This window comes from Thunnus thynnus, chromosome 23 (assembly GCF_963924715.1).
Source record: "Thunnus thynnus chromosome 23, fThuThy2.1, whole genome shotgun sequence".
Taxonomy (NCBI): Eukaryota; Metazoa; Chordata; class Actinopteri; order Scombriformes; family Scombridae; genus Thunnus; species Thunnus thynnus.
In genome coordinates, this window is record NC_089539.1 from 9,243,013 (window position 1) to 9,261,587 (window position 18,575).

At 40.1% G+C, this 18,575-nt stretch overlaps 1 protein-coding gene across 4 annotated transcripts in view; it reads left to right on the forward strand.

Moving 5' to 3' along the window:
- The window catches only part of celsr1a (cadherin EGF LAG seven-pass G-type receptor 1a), a 95,245-nt gene that overhangs the window by 64,055 nt on the left and 12,615 nt on the right, over positions 1-18,575 (forward strand). For 3 of the 4 annotated variants that reach the window (XM_067582377.1, XM_067582378.1, XM_067582380.1), the window contains exons 7-22: positions 2,241-2,398; positions 5,651-5,814; positions 6,223-6,348; positions 9,473-9,639; positions 9,832-10,017; positions 10,114-10,230; positions 10,450-10,624; positions 10,710-10,851; positions 12,235-12,355; positions 12,607-12,790; positions 14,344-14,445; positions 16,130-16,224; positions 16,758-16,967; positions 17,234-17,417; positions 17,525-17,668; positions 17,803-17,983. In XM_067582377.1, the coding sequence (XP_067438478.1) occupies positions 2,241-2,398; positions 5,651-5,814; positions 6,223-6,348; positions 9,473-9,639; positions 9,832-10,017; positions 10,114-10,230; positions 10,450-10,624; positions 10,710-10,851; positions 12,235-12,355; positions 12,607-12,790; positions 14,344-14,445; positions 16,130-16,224; positions 16,758-16,967; positions 17,234-17,417; positions 17,525-17,668; positions 17,803-17,983 (2,456 nt within the window). The remainder of the gene's footprint in view (positions 1-2,240; positions 2,399-5,650; positions 5,815-6,222; positions 6,349-9,472; positions 9,640-9,831; positions 10,018-10,113; positions 10,231-10,449; positions 10,625-10,709; positions 10,852-12,234; positions 12,356-12,606; positions 12,791-14,343; positions 14,446-16,129; positions 16,225-16,757; positions 16,968-17,233; positions 17,418-17,524; positions 17,669-17,802; positions 17,984-18,575) is intronic. The other variant, XM_067582379.1, reaches the window with a different exon arrangement.

Here is an 18,575-nt window from a genome sequence, read left to right on the forward strand (position 1 = left end):
ACATGCAGTACAGTCTGCAAAAGGCTAAATATGACATTAAGATAATACAGAGAAGCATGTACCTAAACACAATGAACCCTGTTTAATCCAACTTTTAAAAGTAGGAGTTGAAATAACCATCGCAGCTGCAGCGATTAGTCCATTCATAGATGAACCGTTCAACAAAAAATTAATTGGCAACTATTTTGATTAATGATTAATGTGTAATGGAATTTATCATAGTTAAAAATACAAAATTATAAAAAAAAAAATATAATTTCTTACTTTTATAAATGTATAATTTTACCACTTATTACTTTGAAGTCCTGAGTTAAAAAAAACAAAAACCCAGTAGCCTATATTGTGTAAAATGACGACATGGCTGCATCTTGGATTACATTAATTGTACGCCTCCCAGAGATGCATTTTTATTGCTGTTTCTCAGATCACAGACCACAGATGCTATGTTCTATGTTTATAGGAAACATGATACAGTTAACCCATGAGGCCTTGCTCCTCAACAATGCCTCATGTCACTTACGCAGGCCGTGCAGTCTATTGTCCCACTTCCTCAAGGAAAGAGGAATACTTTCTCTCTCCATCACCTGTCGATGTGTGTGTGTGCGTGATTGTGTATGACAAGAATTAGCTTGTGAGGAAAAAAAAAAAAGAGAGACAAAAAGACAGAATGAGATTAGGAGTGAAAGAGAAAGAAAACAGCACTGTTCAGCTGGCCTTTCTGTTCGTCTTTGTGGAAAGTGTGAAATTGTTTTCAGAGGAAGCAGTGGAAAGAGGGCATGATGAAGGGAGGGGCAGCGATAAGCTACAATACAACCCCCTGTGGATTGGAAACTATGCCCGGACCAGACCCCACCTGAGCCAAAATAGAAGACGCTGCAATTCTGTCGCTCACGTTGTGTTTGTCTGCCAGCTTCTCTTTTGTCTTTCTCTTTCAGTCTCTCATTTCTGGTCAGTCCACCTCCCTATATTTGTCCTTCTTTTCTATTTTTTGCCCTCTTTTTTTTCTCTCTTCCTTTGTTTGCTGTGTCTGTGCCCCACCAGTATCTCATTACTCTAATCCTATTTATGCAGGAGACAAACACATGCACACACATTGTGTCTTCTCTGTCCGTGTCTTTTTCTCTCTCTCCGCCTCTGTCATGCTTTTGTCTCTTTTTTTTCTTAAATTCATATGAGACAAGACAATGCAACAAACTGTCCAAATATAGCTGTCGTAAACAGTTCATTCAACAGTTCATTCAACAGTTTATTCTTGCATTCACAACCTCGGTGGTTTGAAAGTCTCTCTGGCTATCGCTCAAACTGTCAACATTTTAACGGCGTAGGTGCCTTATGTAAACACTGTACTGTGATCAGATCTGGGATCTGTAGTCCCATTGTTGAGTGTTTTTGTAGTCAAGAAATTTATCACTCTCCCTAGAGAGATAGCAGAGAAAAGTAACTAATCTTTTTGATCTATTGTAAGCCCCTCACTGCAAGGAAATGTAAAGGCTATGTTGTAATTTTAAAATGTTAGCACGTGTCTGTTGGAAAAAATTGTATTGAAATGGCTTCATATCTTTAACAAAATCCTTTACTTTCATGCCAGCAATGGTGGTGGGAACATTTTCTTTTTTAATTAAATTCTGTCTGCTTCCTGTTCCACGGCCACTATTGTTAAGGAAACGCTCCATTGAACTTCGGTCTCAGGTTAGATATTACAAAAAGAAAACTGAAGCGATTTGGTGGCCTGATTTCTAAGCTGATCCACATTTTCTCAGATCAACATTTGCCGACCACAAGCCTTTATGGAGGAATTAGCCTACTTTGTAATCATTAGGTGCGAGCTCACGCACAATGGGCTATTTGTCATCTTAAGCCAAGAGAAGGCCTGTGTACTTCTACTCCGAGTATGGTAAAGTCAGCTCGACATTGTTGCGTAGCGCTGACCCACACCAATCAAGTGCTGCCCCAGCCAAGCTTCTCAGATTGGATGAAAAGAAACAAAGAAAGAAATCAAGCATGAAATATTTTAATTAAATTCAATCAGTTGAGTTAATTTACCATAACAATACGCTGCAAAAAATATTACTGTAGTACTCAGGCAAGAAAAGGACACAATACATGTGATTCACTTTGTGGTTTAATTTCTTCTTTTCTATCATAGAGCATCCTCAGATCCTTGGCAATTTTTACTCTATTATTTGTGTAAATTTTGATGAATAACTGAGCTTTAACCCTTATTTTATTCTACTTTTCAGCCTAATATTGGGCGTCTTGGTACCCCCCATGGACCCTCTGGAGAAAAGGTGGCTGTGGTTGCCGTGGACGACTGTGACATCTCCATGGCGATCCGTTTTGGGAAGCAGATCGGCAACTACTCCTGCGCCGCTCAGGGCACCCAGACCGGACAGAAGAAGTAATAATGAAATCTCTCTTTTCTTCTCTTACTCATCTTTCTCTTTTCTCTCTTTGGGTCTTTACACTCATTCACTTCAATCCATCCACCCACACACACACACACACCACACACAGACTAGTCAGACTCATAAGTTGTACCTTGGGGGCTTAAAATTGCCTTCATTACAACAGATTACACAATTCTCATTCTGCCGACCTCATCTACTTTTTGTCTTTTAATCTGAGTTCATCCTGGTGGCCTTTCTACTGTCAGACCAGGTCTTAGACAAGCAAAAGCTCATCTCAACAAGGCTTAAACCGACTTACCGTGCATTTACCACAGACCAATTAATTTTTATTTTTATAACAAGTGTTTACTTTTCATGAGTCTGTTGGAGAGCCAGCATGCTGAGACACATTTAGTGTGCAGAAGGTGGGGGACAAAGAGAGAGGGAGCTTCAAAAAGGAGTTAAAGAAGTTACATTGCTTCAGGAACTTGTTGCGCGGCCCACAGAAGCTGAGAGGCATTTACTTTAACTGTGCGATATACAAAGATGAATATACATGTATACATTACACTGGTGTGGAAAGTAGTGCAAACAAGCAAATGTCTGTTTAGTTTGGCTTTGGGAAATGTCATGACATGATCCAGAGTCACAGAATGGGAACTACCTGGCTTTAAGTTTGGCAGTGACTTTATTTTAAGCTTTTTTTTTTTTTTTTTTAAAAAAACATAACAAGAAAAACTCTGTGTTATAAGCCTGCATGCACATTATTGTACCAGCCACTTGTCCAAACATTAGGTACTGCAAGTTGCTTACAAGTCTGTAAGAACTGTTTTAAGCATGAAATCAGTTTAAAGGAATAGTTTGACATTTTGCAAAATACACCAGCACCTCTAAAGCTCACCAATTAGCAGGTTTTATGTCGTTTGTTTAATCCATCTCGGAGAAGCTACCAGCCAACCAGTGGAAACTCCAGGAAGTTACTGGTCCCAGCCAAGAAATTATTGCGGTACATAACCCCACGGATTTTGTTGGATTTTGTGGATTTGTTACCTTTGGACAGAGCCAGGCTAGCTGTTTTCCCCTTGTTTCCAGTCTTTATGCTAAGCTAAGCTAACCAGCTGCTGGCTGCAGACTTATATTTAGCGGACAGATGTGATAGTGGTATCAGTTTTCTCATCTAACTCTCCACCAAAAAGCCAAAATATCAAACTATTCCTTTATTGTATCAGATATCCCAAGCACAATTGCACTGTACGTTTACACTGTATCTTTACATTATGACTCTGGAGGCAACATACTGCACTATGTGTTTGTACAAATGTCCTAATGACACATTGCTGTAAATATTGCATTTTGAAAGTAAACAGAATATTAATTTAGTTCAGGATTAGTTCCTAATTACATTGTATTTCCGAATGTATTGTGTCCCCAGATAGCCTAATGGTGACAAACCATTCATAAACCAGCTACAGAGTTTTTTATAATTTTCCAAATTTATAGTTTCACTTAAATACTATACTTCTCACTGCAGAAACTGAGCCTTCTCTTTCATAAATTGATAACTGGAAGTTGAAGGCTTCAACCTAAAACTTCCAGTGCTCAGTGTTAGTAGTATTCATTCATCAGGTTGGATTATTAATAAGCATACATGCTAATCCATGATGAATCATTATCCTGAAGCAATACAGAAGTATCTGTGTGTATTGACTAAATAAAGGTATACCGCGGTATGTCTGATGATGATTAAAAGTCAGCGCTCAGCTTTAATCAGTAATGTTAAAAACCACAAACCAAACCATAAATCTTGGTGTAGTCATGGATTCAGACCTGAATTTCAACAGCCACCTTAAGAATTAATTACAAAGTCAGCCTACTATCACCTTAAGAATAGATCAAGGATTAAAGAAGTTATGTTTCAGCGGGATTTGGAAAAACTTGACGGTGTCTTTACATGTCTCCCTTAGAAATCAATCAGACAGCCGCGGCTGATTCAGAACGCTGTTGCTGGAGTCCTCACTAAGACCAAGAAAGTGGATCATATCACTCCAGTTCTCAGATCTTTACACTGGCTTCCTGTCTATCAAAGACTTGATTTTAAAATACTACTGTTGGTTTATAAAGCACTGAATGGTTTAGGGCCAAAACACATATCTGATCTGCTGCTACGAACCATCCAGACCTCTCAGGTCATTTGGGACAGGTCTGCTTTCTGTCCCCAGAGTAAAAACTCAATATGGAGAGGCAGCGTTCAGTTTTTATGCTCCACATATTTGGATCAAACTCCCAGAAAACTGCAGGTCTGCTGCAACTCTTAGTTCTTTTAAATCAATGCTGAAGACTTTTCTGTCTGCTGCTGCCTTTGATTAAACCAAATTTGAGGCGTTTGATTCATTTCTTGCACTGCACTGTAATTTTATTCTTGGACTTTATCTGTCTTAGTCTGTTTTAGCTTATTTTCATTGTCTGTTCTCTTAGCTCTTTATAAGTATTTTAATTGTATTTAAATGCCCTTATATAATGTGTTTCTTTTGCACTTTGTCATAATGCTTTAAACTTGCCTTGCCTTGCCATGAAAATCCGTTGCAATTTACGGCTCTAAAATTGGTTCCAAGATGCAGCTGCATTTGATTTATTTCAGGATTTCCCTCATTGAATTTCTTAAACACTCTTTGAATAAGCTCCACATGCTCCCAGGCCAAGCAATGCTGTTCCTACTGTGTATGCATACAACTCATACATTCAGGGGTTTAGGCTGTTTTTGTGCAGCATTGCATCACATTAAGTCTCTCAAAGCCCTTTGGCGTTTGATGTTGAGTTTTTAGGGGCTCGGGGTGTAAGCAGCTTCCTGTATGACCCAGTATGTGGAATCTGACTCTGACTCATGGTGATGCTAGCAGTTATCCTTGTGACAGCTTAAAACCTGGGACACAATAACAGCGTTTCAGAAAAGTCTCTCGTGGTAAGTGTTAGTGAGTCAGAAGCCCTTTCTGAGGTCCACTCAGGGCATTGACAGGTATGCAGTGGTAAAAAAAACAGTTTTAAATATAATTTTCTTATTTTGATTACAGTATAGTCCATAATATAATCAATCCTTTACATTTTGTGTATTATATAGTCAAACTAGAGGTTTAATCCTTGTCCATATCTGACAGTTAACTTTGAGGTTTCTCTCACTGCAGTCTTGGGCAAATTATGTATTTTACGTTTCCATTTTAGGGTCTTATCCTGATCTGTTTTTGTTTTTTTGTTTGTATCATCTTCAGGTCACTAGATTTGACAGGACCACTGTTGCTTGGCGGTGTTCCCAACCTGCCAGAGGATTTCCCCGTCAGGAACAGAGACTTTGTGGGCTGCATGAGAAACCTGAGCATCGACAGCAGACCCATCGACATGGCCAGTTACATCGCCAACAACGGCACCACAGCAGGTTAGACATTCAACCGAAGTTATGCTCAATCCAATAGGCTTAAACTGTAGGGGGGCTGAGATATCACTCATTACTACATCGCTTGGGAATTTCATTTGTCAGGAGAAACAGACAGAATGAGTGTTGTCTAAGGTTATCCAATAACTTCTCAGGATTTTTAAGCATCCAAAGGCCATGAAACAACCTGTCTCTAAAAAACAGGATTTCAAAGAGGAAAAGAGTGACTTGTTTTTTTTTTTAAATGCATACTACGAGCAGCTAGCAATTCTGTATGGTACTGCTGTAAATATGTTGACTAATTTGTCATTTTTCTGTGTTTCTGCAGCCCACAAATACATAGCACATATACATATTGTATTAACCAGCATTTTTTCCATTTAAATGAATCTAAATGTGTTTAATGTTCAGGTTGTCCAGCAAAGAAAAACTTTTGCAGCAACGACGTGTGTCAGAACGGAGGAGTGTGTGTCAGCAAGTGGAACACCTACAGCTGCGACTGCCCAACTGGTTACGGTGGCAAGAACTGTGAACAAGGTGAGACGTGTGTGTGTGACTTTAATTTCTCGAAATGAAACTGAATTATCTTCCAAGACAGTCAAAACGTTTGTGTTTTTATAAGTGCATTCAGGTGCGTCTCTGGCCAATCGTGCATGCATCTGCTTGTTCGTCTGTGTGCGCATGTGTCTGTGTGTGTTTACCTACAGTAAGTGTGTGTGTAAGTGTGTGTGCGTCTTGAGGACTTCCAGGAAACAGTGTGTGTTTGGGAGATCAAATAGGATAAGGAGCACCTCCCCTGACTCAGTATGACTCATTCAGCAGTCACAATGGAAAGTCACAGTGAAGCCTCTGCCTGCTGCTGCAGAGAAGCAGAACATGGCCTCAGGTTTAGAGTTTTAGGACGGCAACCAAACTCTGACTGACTCAGAATCAAAGGATGAAACAAAAGACATATACACACTGTACTGACCCCATAGCTACCTGAGTGTCTCACCTCACACCTCACACACGTGACACACATCTCATGTTACTGAAGTGCAGACCTATTGTACCGTACATACAGTACCTACAGACATACGGACAGATAGTGGGGGGGTTATACATTTGTCAGTGTTTCTTTGTTAGCAAAGGTACATTAAAGCGCCTCCACATGCCAACTATTCTTTGATTTGATTCTATTTATTTGCCATATCAAAAAATGATATATAAAATGTCATACACTGTGACAAATACATATTCATTTAAGATGTCAAGGATACCATGATAAAGTTAAAAGATCCATTGTGGTCCACATTTCGAGGCAGACAAAGTTGGCAAGACAAGTCACAGATGACTAAGGTACCCTGTACCATCACATAGGCTACAATAAAAACAATAAATCCCTATACATAACCTTATACATATGTGCATCATTATATACATACCTACACACATTCACACCTATTTACATCCATATATGTATATACATATACACAGACACCCAGCGGCCACCTCCCCAGGAACCCCTGCATAAAGCGTCTCCCATCTTTGAGTGTGGCCACGTCATTACCAAACAAAGTGTCCTTCGAGCATACATACCTACATACATACCGTATACACACACATACTTACATACATACTGCACACACACACATATTAACACACATACCTACATAAATACACCCAAATACATTTCTAAATCTTTCTTTCATTTGGGTCAAATAATCATTCCCCACATACATGTTTAAATCTATGTTTAAATCTATCTGTGTTATTTATACTCCACTCTGAGCATAATCCATCTCATGTTCTCCTATGGTAAGCAGAGAACTTTGATTTCCTCCTGCAGGGCGATCTTTCAAACAATGTGTGAAGGTGTGAATACCTCTCCTCGCCCTCTTATCTATGAGGTAGCCGCCTAGCAAGCGCCAGGCCCCAGATCCAGTATCCAAGCTGGGCCCGGGATCACAGCAAGCCGGGAAGAGGTTTTGGCCGCTTGTTGACACGTTTGGTTTGAGGCTTTACACACCTAGATGCAATACGAGAAACAGATTTGTTATTGTGTCTTTTATGCTGCCAAAGTCATCTTTGAAATCCATCCCACCTGGTCAACTGTTTTGTTTTTCATTCCAGTGGTATAGACTATTTTTAAAGACATGGATTGAGTTTTTTCACCCTATGAAGATCACAGTTAGGCTAATTGTAAGCATGCAAAACACTCCTACATGCTCATGTGTGGCTGTAGCTTGTCATTATAAGTCAATCTCAAGTTTGAATCTCTGGACTGGTGTCAAACAAGCTAAGGATGTGTTTATAATCAACATACCTGGATAATAAGTTAACATTTTTGAGGAATGTTCACAAAAGAAAATGAGAAAGTTGTTAAGGTATGAAAGAAGAAAAACATATCACTGTTTACCAGATTCTTGCTCAGTGTCTGAATATAGACATTAAGAACAAAAGACATGAGATTTAGAATAGCTAAATAAGGAATTGGCATACTCTTACCAAGTCATAGCCCTGTGTTTTTTCCCAAATTTTAGCTTGCTGCTGATGAGCTGAAGAGTGACAGGTTTTACGGCAGATTAAGCTTCAGCAAAGAAGCCAGACTAAAACCACCGTAGCTAACTACTACCAGGAACAAATATGTGTTTTGTGTGATAATTACAGTGTGTGTGTGTGTGTGTGTGTGTATGTGTTTGTGAACGCGTCAGTTGAAATGTGTGCCCTGGGGACCCAAGAACGCACAGAGTTTATGTTATAGATTATACAAGAGGAAACACTAACTGTATGTTGTGCTGAAAGATTGACCCTCGCATGTGTGTCTCTTGATCTCTCTCTCAACATGAGCTACATTGGTGCTTACATTGTGTGTAATTCTGTGGATTTTCAGAATGTATCTAGATATTGGATGTGTGCCTGAGAATTACTTTGTAGAAATCCTTAGACATAAAATAGTAATTATATCACATGAAGACAAAACATTCAAACTGCGACTGAAGGATCTTACCATTTCAGCACATATATATGGAAGCAATTCAATACCTTGAAGTTCTACTGCTTTTATTTGAAAGCAGTATTTGTTATCTGTGATGCTTTTGTATAATTGTTGTAAAGAAATCAGACAATGGTGTAGAAAACTGGTAGCCTCTATCTCATAAAAGTGGGTTTCCTACTGCTTGTGTTCCTAGAAATGAAGACTACATTTCCAATGAACCTTCTTGCTTCATATCACAAGAGCCATGGTTGCTACTTGTTGTCTTTCCTCATCATTTAACTGTGTTCAATTGGCTGTTAGCTAACACCTGAAACTCTAAAAGCTTTTGCTTACTGTTGTGCCGTACAGGAATCCAGCAAATTTCCCATGAATATTTTGATATTTTATTGGAATTACACTCTGTTGTTTCAATATGTTTCAGTATAAATATGACACTGATAAAGCTAGTCATGGGGCGCTTTAGTAGCCTACAAGTTAAGACACATGCCACATAACTGCAACGTACACGATTCAGTTCAGTCATACCCATCTCTCTAACCATGTTTCCTGTCTCTATATTTCAACAATCAAATAAAGCCAAAAAAGCCAAAAATTATCATAAAAAATGCTTCTCACTGCACCTTTAAACATTCTCAATGTTCACAACCTGATTCTTATTCTTCCTCCTGTCTTGTCTCTGTCCAGTAATGCCGTCTCCTCAGTTCTTTGATGGCCAGGCGTTGGTTTCCTGGAGCGAGCCGGACGTCACCGTTGGTGTTCCCTGGTACATGGGCCTCATGTTCCGCACCCGGCAGCCTGCTGGCACCCTGATGCAGGCCAATGCCGGTCCCTCTTCCACCATCAACCTCATGGTGAGATACAGTACATTGTCGACATAAGTGTCATCATCATCAGCGTATGGTGCTAACTTTTTTACTGCCGAGTAGTCAGATTCAGATCATCACAAGGCAATTAGCATTTTAGATTTAATTTCTTTGCAGCCAACATAGGAAAGTAAAGTTAAAGAACGTTAAAACTGTCATTACATTTCTCCATCTGCCCAGGTGAGTGAGCAACAGGTCCGTATGGAGGTATTGCTGAGACAGCAGCTGGTGGCGTCACTGGGCTTCCCCCAAGTTCGGGTCAACGACGGGGAATGGCACCACTTGCTGGTAGAACTGAGAAGCGTTAAAGATGGCAAGGACATCAAATACATGGCTGCTGTGTCCCTGGACTACGGCATGTACAAGGTACAGGGAAAATTACTTCATGAGTAGTAAAAGTAGGACATAATATTCAAGTTTTCTTGGAAAAAGTGTTCTCATTTTGAATTCTGTGTTTTTAAGCAGAAGTCAGTAGAGATCGGTAACGACCTCCCGGGTTTGAAGCTGCAAACTTTCCATGTAGGAGGTTTGCCTGGCAAGGGCAACCATGTCAACAAAGGATTTGTTGGCTGCATACAGGTCAGTGCATGTGTGTGTGAGTGTGTTTCATTTGTCTGCCAAAACACTGTCTCTGAAACTATGGCACAGAAAACTTAAAAAGGAAACATAACTGAAGTTTTCCCCTTTCTTCTCCGACTTCCTAACATTCTCTCTGAATTTTTTTCTCCTGCTTTTTCTTCCCTTTCTTCCTGTCCTGTCTCTTCTGCCTCCTCACCATCAATGTGTATTCTCCATCAGGGTGTGCGTATGGGCGAGACATCCACCAACGTGGCCAATGTGAACATGGCTCAGGGCCTGAAGATCCGTGTGGAGGAGGGCTGCGACCTGGCCGACCCCTGCGACTCCAACATCTGCCCTGAGAACAGCCACTGCAGCGACGACTGGAGCACTCACACTTGTGTCTGTGACCCAGGTACCCCAAGTGCCCTTCTAAACGCTAAATATTGCTCTGTTAGGTTTGGGTATAGTTTTTCATCCCTTTTTTCTCTGACTTTCAGGTTATTTTGGTAAGGAGTGTGTGGACGCTTGTCAGCTCAACCCTTGTGAACACGTTTCCACCTGCGTTCGCAAACCAAGTTCCTCCCATGGCTACACCTGTGAATGCGGACAGAACTACTATGGCCAGTACTGTGAAAACAAGTAAGATCCCTTCCTTTGTGTGTGTTTGAGAACAAGTTTTTTTATTATTAGTACTCAGTATACTCCTTTTACAATATTTTTGCACTTGACTATGCTTCACGTTGGTTTTCTTAGACTTGGACAATCACCTAAATCAATTGTTGGTTTGTTTTTTCATGCTGTCAATCATCTTGCAAGTAGAGCTATCCCTCAAGTATTGGAAATTTGAAGCGAAACTCTATTTTTAGCTTTTATAGTCAAACATTCTTGCTTTAACAGCCTTAGAATCTGAATATTAGAAGAATGATAGTAGGATTTGACTTGCTTGCAGACAGTCCTTTATATCCAGATGTTAAAAATGAAGCAGACTTAAAATGGACTTTGTCTCCCACAGAGACAAAGCACATTAATCTTCTTTAGTTATGTTAGGCTCTTGCTCTTTTTGTAATGTTGCCAATGTTCTGAGTCCTTCAGAGCAGCTTTATTAGTCAGTAATCTGAGCTCGATAGTGTTTGTTTGCCTGTGTGTGTGCAGGAGAGAGAGAGAGAGGGGAAAGATCCAAAAGAAATAAACTATCAGGTGAAACTGAGGAATTCATCTATACGAGCAGAAAGCAGTGTGTAGGTTTGCACAGTCAGCATTGTCTAAGAGCGCACATGAATTAGCCAGCCCTGATCATTTCCCCCTTGAACCCTGACCCCCATGATATGCATCACTTCCTATCTGAGGCAGGACGTGGGATTCCCCCTCCAAGCCTGACTGATCTTCCATAGGTGTTTCGTCTCTGCTGCCCACATACAGCCGCTCTTTCCTTATCAGATCACATCTCATAGTTAGGGATCTCTTGAGAGAAAGAAAGTCTGTATGTGTTTGCATGAATGAGTCACACTTGATTCACTCACTTAAAAAGAGTTGAGGAAGTTTATTTTAGATTCAGTGCGACAGGGAGCGTTTAGCTTGAGATAAACATAACAGATAGTCAACTATCAGATTAGTTGAAGCTGATATGGAGTCAGTAACATGTCAAAGCTGATCAACCATCACCTTGCTTTGTGTGACGTTTTTATTTTATTTTATCAAAAATGAGTGGAATTACAACTGGTGCACTATAGAATACTGAAGACTGTTACCTTCTTATTTGTTGTAACAGTTTCAAGAGAGCTGCGAGATAATTTGGAGAAGAAAAAATGTTTCTGCTAGTCAAACAACTCAGTGTTTTTTGTAATTTGAAGAAAAATATTTTTGTGCCTAAATTCAGTAATGTGCTTGTATTTGGTCTTTTGAAAACTGCAGGTCAGGCGTTTTTTTCACTTACATTGTGAAAAAGTACATTTTAAAAAGTTTATTTTACAACGTGGGTGTGCTTAATACCATTAAATGTATTGTATCGTCTTTGATTGACAGAGTTGAGAAGCCGTGTCCTCAGGGTTGGTGGGGCACTCCCATGTGTGGACCCTGCAACTGTGACACTGGTAGAGGATTTCATAAAGACTGCAACAAGACCACTGGAGAGTGCCGCTGCAAGGTAAAAACATACACAAGTTGAAGTAAACTGTCTCTTTTTGTGATTCACCAGATTATTTGTGTTTATGTTGCTCAGGACAGGAGAACACTTAAAAAATAACAATTGTTTTCTGCGCAAACTTCAAAGACACACTTACTAACATTTTTGTTAGGATCTGATACCGTCCCCAAATATCTAAATTTCCTCTTAGCTCACTTTTGATGAACTAAATATATTATATCAGTCATCCGTTTCCTCGCTTCCCCCTGCAGGAAAACCATTACCGTCCAGAAGGAGAGGACACTTGCTACCCTTGCGAGTGCTTCTCTACTGGCTCTGAGTCTCGAACTTGCGACCCTATCACCGGACAGTGCCCCTGCAAGGGAGGAGTCATAGGTCGTCAGTGTAACCGCTGTGACAACCCCTTCGCTGAAGTCACTGCCAGTGGATGTGAAGGTATGTGAATTCATCTGCAATTAGAAATGCAATTGCATGTATTTTGAACATCTTTTAAATCAATTATAGACCACAAACATAAGGTAAAATATAGTAAAATAAAATTAATTAGCCCTAAACCATAAACTGGATGAGTAAAACAGTAAATAATGGCTGTCAATCTCTTAAAAATGGCTATTTATATATTGACAAATGTACCAATCAGTCCTGTAAATAAGCTAATTTCTTCTTTTCACCCTGTATGAAATAGGTTAATTCACCCACATTTGAAGAGATAAACTGCTAACAGTGATTCACCTATTTTAATTGAAATTAAAGTAAAACATACATACATCAAAGTAAAACATACATACAACATGCATAGCTATTCCAAAATGGTGTCAAAGCACAATGATAATGTACTGTTAATGAAAAGTGAAATCCATGAAGTTTGGATACTTTTGTCTAAATGAATAAAGGATTTTAGGTGTTCTTGACAAGGACAGTAATAAAAAAATCATTTGCAAAATTGGATGTATTATTCCTTTAAATGTTCCGGTTCACAAAGTGGGCCTGGATGAATCGATGAAGTGTCAAAAGGAGACAAATGGTGTCGCTCACATCTGCTGGTGCTGCACTTGAGCTAACTTCATGTCTTTGTTGCAATCCAGTCAAGCAGAAGAGGCGAGTCTGGCTAGTGGCCTAACTTGGCAGTGGGACTGTGCAAGCACAATACAGTAGCCATGAATAGAAGACAAAACCACAAAGTCCCCAACAGAAAATGAATGTCAATGTGTTACTGTTTGACCCGATATGAAGCTCCTCAGAACGTGCTCAGACTTTCAATGGATGTAAATCTTGAAATTTCCTCAGTGTAGTATGGTTCAGATGCCCAAATTCTTGCTTGTTCATCCACTTTTTTTTTTCTTTTTTTTTGTAGTAATAAACCTCAAATTATTTTCACTTTTCCATTTTCCAGAACATGCTTCTACTTTGCATGATCTGGAAAATGGAATTGGTATTGAAAGTGAAAGTTTTGCAGGTTTGTCACTGTGTTGTTACAGTAGGACACCAAATCATCTCAGGAAGGAGAAGTTACATGTCAAAGCAGTAGTGATGTAGCTCCAAAGAGTTAATGAAACAGTGGCTTTACAGGTCTTGTAACACATGACTGTGCAACTCAGAGGAACAAGTCTGCAGGTCCCAACCTGGCTTGTCGTGGAGATTTATTAACCCAAATATACTGAAATGAATTATGTATCACAGCTTGTGAAATAGCCCTGCAGGATTAATTTGGTTGAATGTCACTGTGCTGCTGGTCTGCCAGGCTGTTTCATAATATGGAGCGGATTGGCTCGGTAGCATCCTGAGGTATAACCAGAGCAAGCATTTACCTTACGATATTTATTATGTGGTAAAAGTTTATGAAGCACTTCTTTTAAGACACATTTAAGTATGTTGTAACGCTCTAAAACCAGTACTTAGCTTTCAGCATCTCTCTGATAAATCTGGGTGGTAGAAGCTATAAGCGAGGAGCTAAACCTTCTATGTTGTCTTTGCCTTCTCCTCCACAGTGGTGTATGAGGGCTGCCCCAAGGCGTTTGATGCAGGCATTTGGTGGCCCAAGACCAAATTTGGACGTCCGGCTGCCACGAACTGTCCCAAAGGATCCATTGGTGAGTACCGTTCAAATCCTCTGACCTCTGACATGTAGAGTAATTATTTAGCTCTGGATGGAGTCCAAACTGTAAGAAAAGTTACAGGCCACTGATAGGGAAGTTTATATCATGGTCAGGAGATAGTTTTACCATTCCAGGGAAATTCATGTAAAATTTGCTTTGATGTCGAGAGAGTAAGATAAGAAGTTCAATACCACTCTCATATCTGCCTGTTAAAGAGGAAGCTACGAATTAGACTGCCAGTAACTCTTTTGAATTCTCTGCTGGTTGCCTGGCAACTGCTCCTGTCGCCCCCCCTCATCCCTCCCCCCTCACTCCCCATAAAACAGCAAATTATCATATTTTACACTGCGGTTTTGGTACAGATTAAATTAACAACATATTCTTTGTTAATTAATGAGACTTAGAGGTGCAGTTACATGGATTTTGTTACATTCAGCTCTAGAAAAGATTCATAAAGTCAGTTAAGTGACTCAGTAGTGACCTAGCAATATATATCTAAAGTTTGCTCACATTAGCAACCATAATGTACAGGTCATACCAGACCGGTAACGCTGTAGCAGCAAATCTCCTGAGTGTATTCAACTTTTCATTTCAAAGACGAAGATTGTGTTATTTCTTCTTTCAAACGTCACATAGTCTTGCTTTAAAAAGAGAACACGGCAATCTCTATGTTAAAATATTTACATTATGGTGTAGCAGCAGTTGGATTAAGCTGCATGGGTGGCTGTGTTTTTGCGAGTCAGTGTATTGTAAGGCATATAAACAGACTTAAAGAAAGCACAGTAGTAGGAGTTTCTGATTGGCCCGTTAATCCAACAGAGATTTCGCATCAGCCAATCGCGTAGAGGTTTAATCTGTAGAGACTCTTGGAAAAATACCAGGTACATTAAGAGCTGACAGTAATACCCCTCCTCCTCACTCCTCCAGCTGTGTGTGTGTGTGTGTGTGTTAGCGAGAGAGAGCCGAGGTAAGCTCAAAACTCTCTGACCTGTTCACAGTACTGTCACTTTCCTGGTTACCCCTTAGTAACTGCCGTCACCATGGCGACCTCTTTGTTGTCTCTCCAGACCCGTTAGGGAATTTATTTGCTAACATTGCTCGTCGCCCTTTTTTTTTTTTTTTTTTAGCTCCAACTGGCAAGTTCAGCCATTCATTCCTTTGTAACAAAAGCATTTGAAGAGACTTTGCATTTGGATGAAGTGTTTTCTGAAACTGAATCAGACTGGAACAGCTCTGTGTGGTTTCATGTATTTAAACCACCGTAATTACCACTATGCAACACGTTTCCTTTCTATAGAAGACTCTACCTCAAAAATGGAGACAATACCCTGCTACTGAGGCAAATTTTTAGTATCCCCTTTGCTCCGGAATGATAAGAATGATGGTATTCTCAGAGGCAGGTTGATGTTCACACATAGCAATTAGGAAAAGCATAACAGGCTCAAACTAAGCTCAGCTGCTTTACTAACGTCTGACAAACACAACAAACTTTTTGACCAAGAATTGAAGTTGCTAAAAACATCAAATCAAGACCTAAATATCTCTCTGATACCAATTCAAAACAGTTTACAAAGTTGTGTTCATATGTTGTTTTAATGTGCCTTAATATCATTTTACATGAAATATTTGCATGCAAATTGATGTGATTTCCCTTTCCTGTGTGTTTTGTGTATTTTAGGTACCGCCATCCGTCACTGTAGTGATGAAAAAGGCTGGTTGTTGCCTGAGCTTTTTAACTGCACCACCGTCACCTTCACCCATCTGAAGAAACTGGTGATTATGAGACACAATATGACATTTATACTGTGATTTTCAGCTGAACATCTCCCACAAATTCTTGATAGTTTTAATGGAGTAACCTAAATTGAAGGACTACATGGTCTTTTGTGTGTTGAGAGGCTTGTGCAATCGGTGAAACACTTCCAAAACCACTTTTTCTCACAAGTTTTCATTTACAAAAACAAACTTTTTTTTTTTTAAATTTCCAACTAGTAACACTTTTTCATCCCACCAGAGTTGCCTCTGTAATTCAAAGAATTCCACATTGGTCCTTTTTAAATATTATCCATATTAACTACAGGTAGTCATAATACATTGTAAGGAGTAAGTGTAATTTGATAGGCAGTCTATGGGAGATTTACACAAAGTGTTTCCCCTATTGTGTTTGAACCTGAACCTTACACCTGAAGCTTGAACTTCTCAAAGTCCCACTAATCCTGGTATTGACCAATTTCCATTCATCACACCCACGCAGCTTTCTTTAACCTTGACCTACTCCTGCTCTTTTCCTCCCCTCATCCTTTCAGAACGAGGACCTGCGCCGCAACGGTTCAAGGATGGACAGCGAGCGATCCAAGACCATCGTGCGTATGCTTCACAGTGCCACCAACAACACTCCGCATTACTTTGGCAACGACGTGAAGACGGCTGCCCAGCTTCTGAATCACGTGCTGCAGTACGAGAGCCGGCAGGCGGGATTCGACCTCACCGCTATGAGGGATGCAGAGTTCAATGAGGTAGAGAAGAAAAGCAGCAACCTACATCACAACTTAAATAAATGATTGTAAAAGATCTTAAAGCTATTCTTCAGTGAAACCCATTCTGTAACACTGGGAGCACTGGTGGAACACTGCCATCCACTGGTTGATCCTTGTTCGGATTTATTACTCTAGTTATCTAAGGCTTCTACCATGTCATCTAGTCTCTTTGACAATTATGTGATGAACATACTCAGTAATTTACAGTAATATCCCATTAAATCAATTAATTTTGGATATTTTAGAACTTGGTACGAGCGGGCAGCGCCATTCTGGATCCTGACACTAAGGAGCACTGGGAGCAGATCCAGAGGACAGAGGGCGGCACGGCGCACCTGCTCCGCAATTTCGAGGACTATGCCAACACGCTGGCACAAAACGTCAGGAAAACCTATCTGAAACCCTTCACCATCGTCACAGATAACATGAGTAAGTGAAGCAGCTGTAATTTCATTGTGTGTAGCCTGTACACATAATCACACATGACCTCATCCTTTTCCTCTTTGCCTCTGTTTCATCCTCTTCCTCTTCTCCAGTTTTAACCGTGGACTACCTGGATGTGTTGGACCCAGAGAGGGCGACGCTTCCTCGGTTCCAGGACATCCAAGAGGACTATCCCAAAGAGCTTGGTTCCTCCGTCCACTTCCCCCAGTTCAACTCCCGCACTCAGGGCCACAGAGGTAAGAACACTGGTAGAATCAGACCATACCGGCTCTTCTTAAACTTGGTTAAAATCACGCTCTTAGTCAGTAAATGTACTTTATCTACTGCTGTTCTGTTTCTCTCCATATTTACTTCACCATCTTCTTTTCAGAGCCCACTCCCGCTCCTGCAGCTCAGACGGATCCACCCCTTGAGGAGGAGCACACAGTGTCTGATAGGAGACGCCGCCACCTCGAGCCAGCTGTCCCTCTGCCAGTCGCTGTGGTGATAGTGTACAAATCGCTGGGGAAGCTACTCCCAGAAAGATACGACCCTGACCGCAGAAGTCTGAGGTACGAAGATTATTGACAGCTGTAAAAAAGAAAAACACTGAAACCACTGATACAAAGTGATCTAACGTAACTATCCTTAATTTCAGGCGTAGAAAGAAAAAAAAAGTGAATTTATTATAGACCTACATGCTTTTCTCTGACATTGAGAACAGGGGAGTGCTGACCAACTTTCTCACGTACTTTGCTAGGATTAAATTATGAAGTGTAATCCAGTCAAACAGTTGCAAGCACGGCCTTAAAGAATGAAGAATGATGATAACAGTGGGAAAAAAGGGAGTGTCCACTCTATCTGAACTCTAAAAACTCTCCGCTGTACTTACCAGTGTGTATATAATTCAATATATTCTGTAAACTTTTGAAGAAACCCTATGTTATGTGGAAGTATTTATTCTTTAATGTTAATACATGTCATAATATTTATTATAGGTGTGTTTGGAAAAAAAAGAAAACACCTTATCAGTGCCTGGATAGGCTTATATTATTCTATTTAGTTATTTGGAAAAACTGAGCATAGAGTCAAGGAGTGTACAGTATTCTTCTTAAAAAAATGTTTCCAAGATAAGATTAAGGTTTTACAGAAGGATGAAAAGGA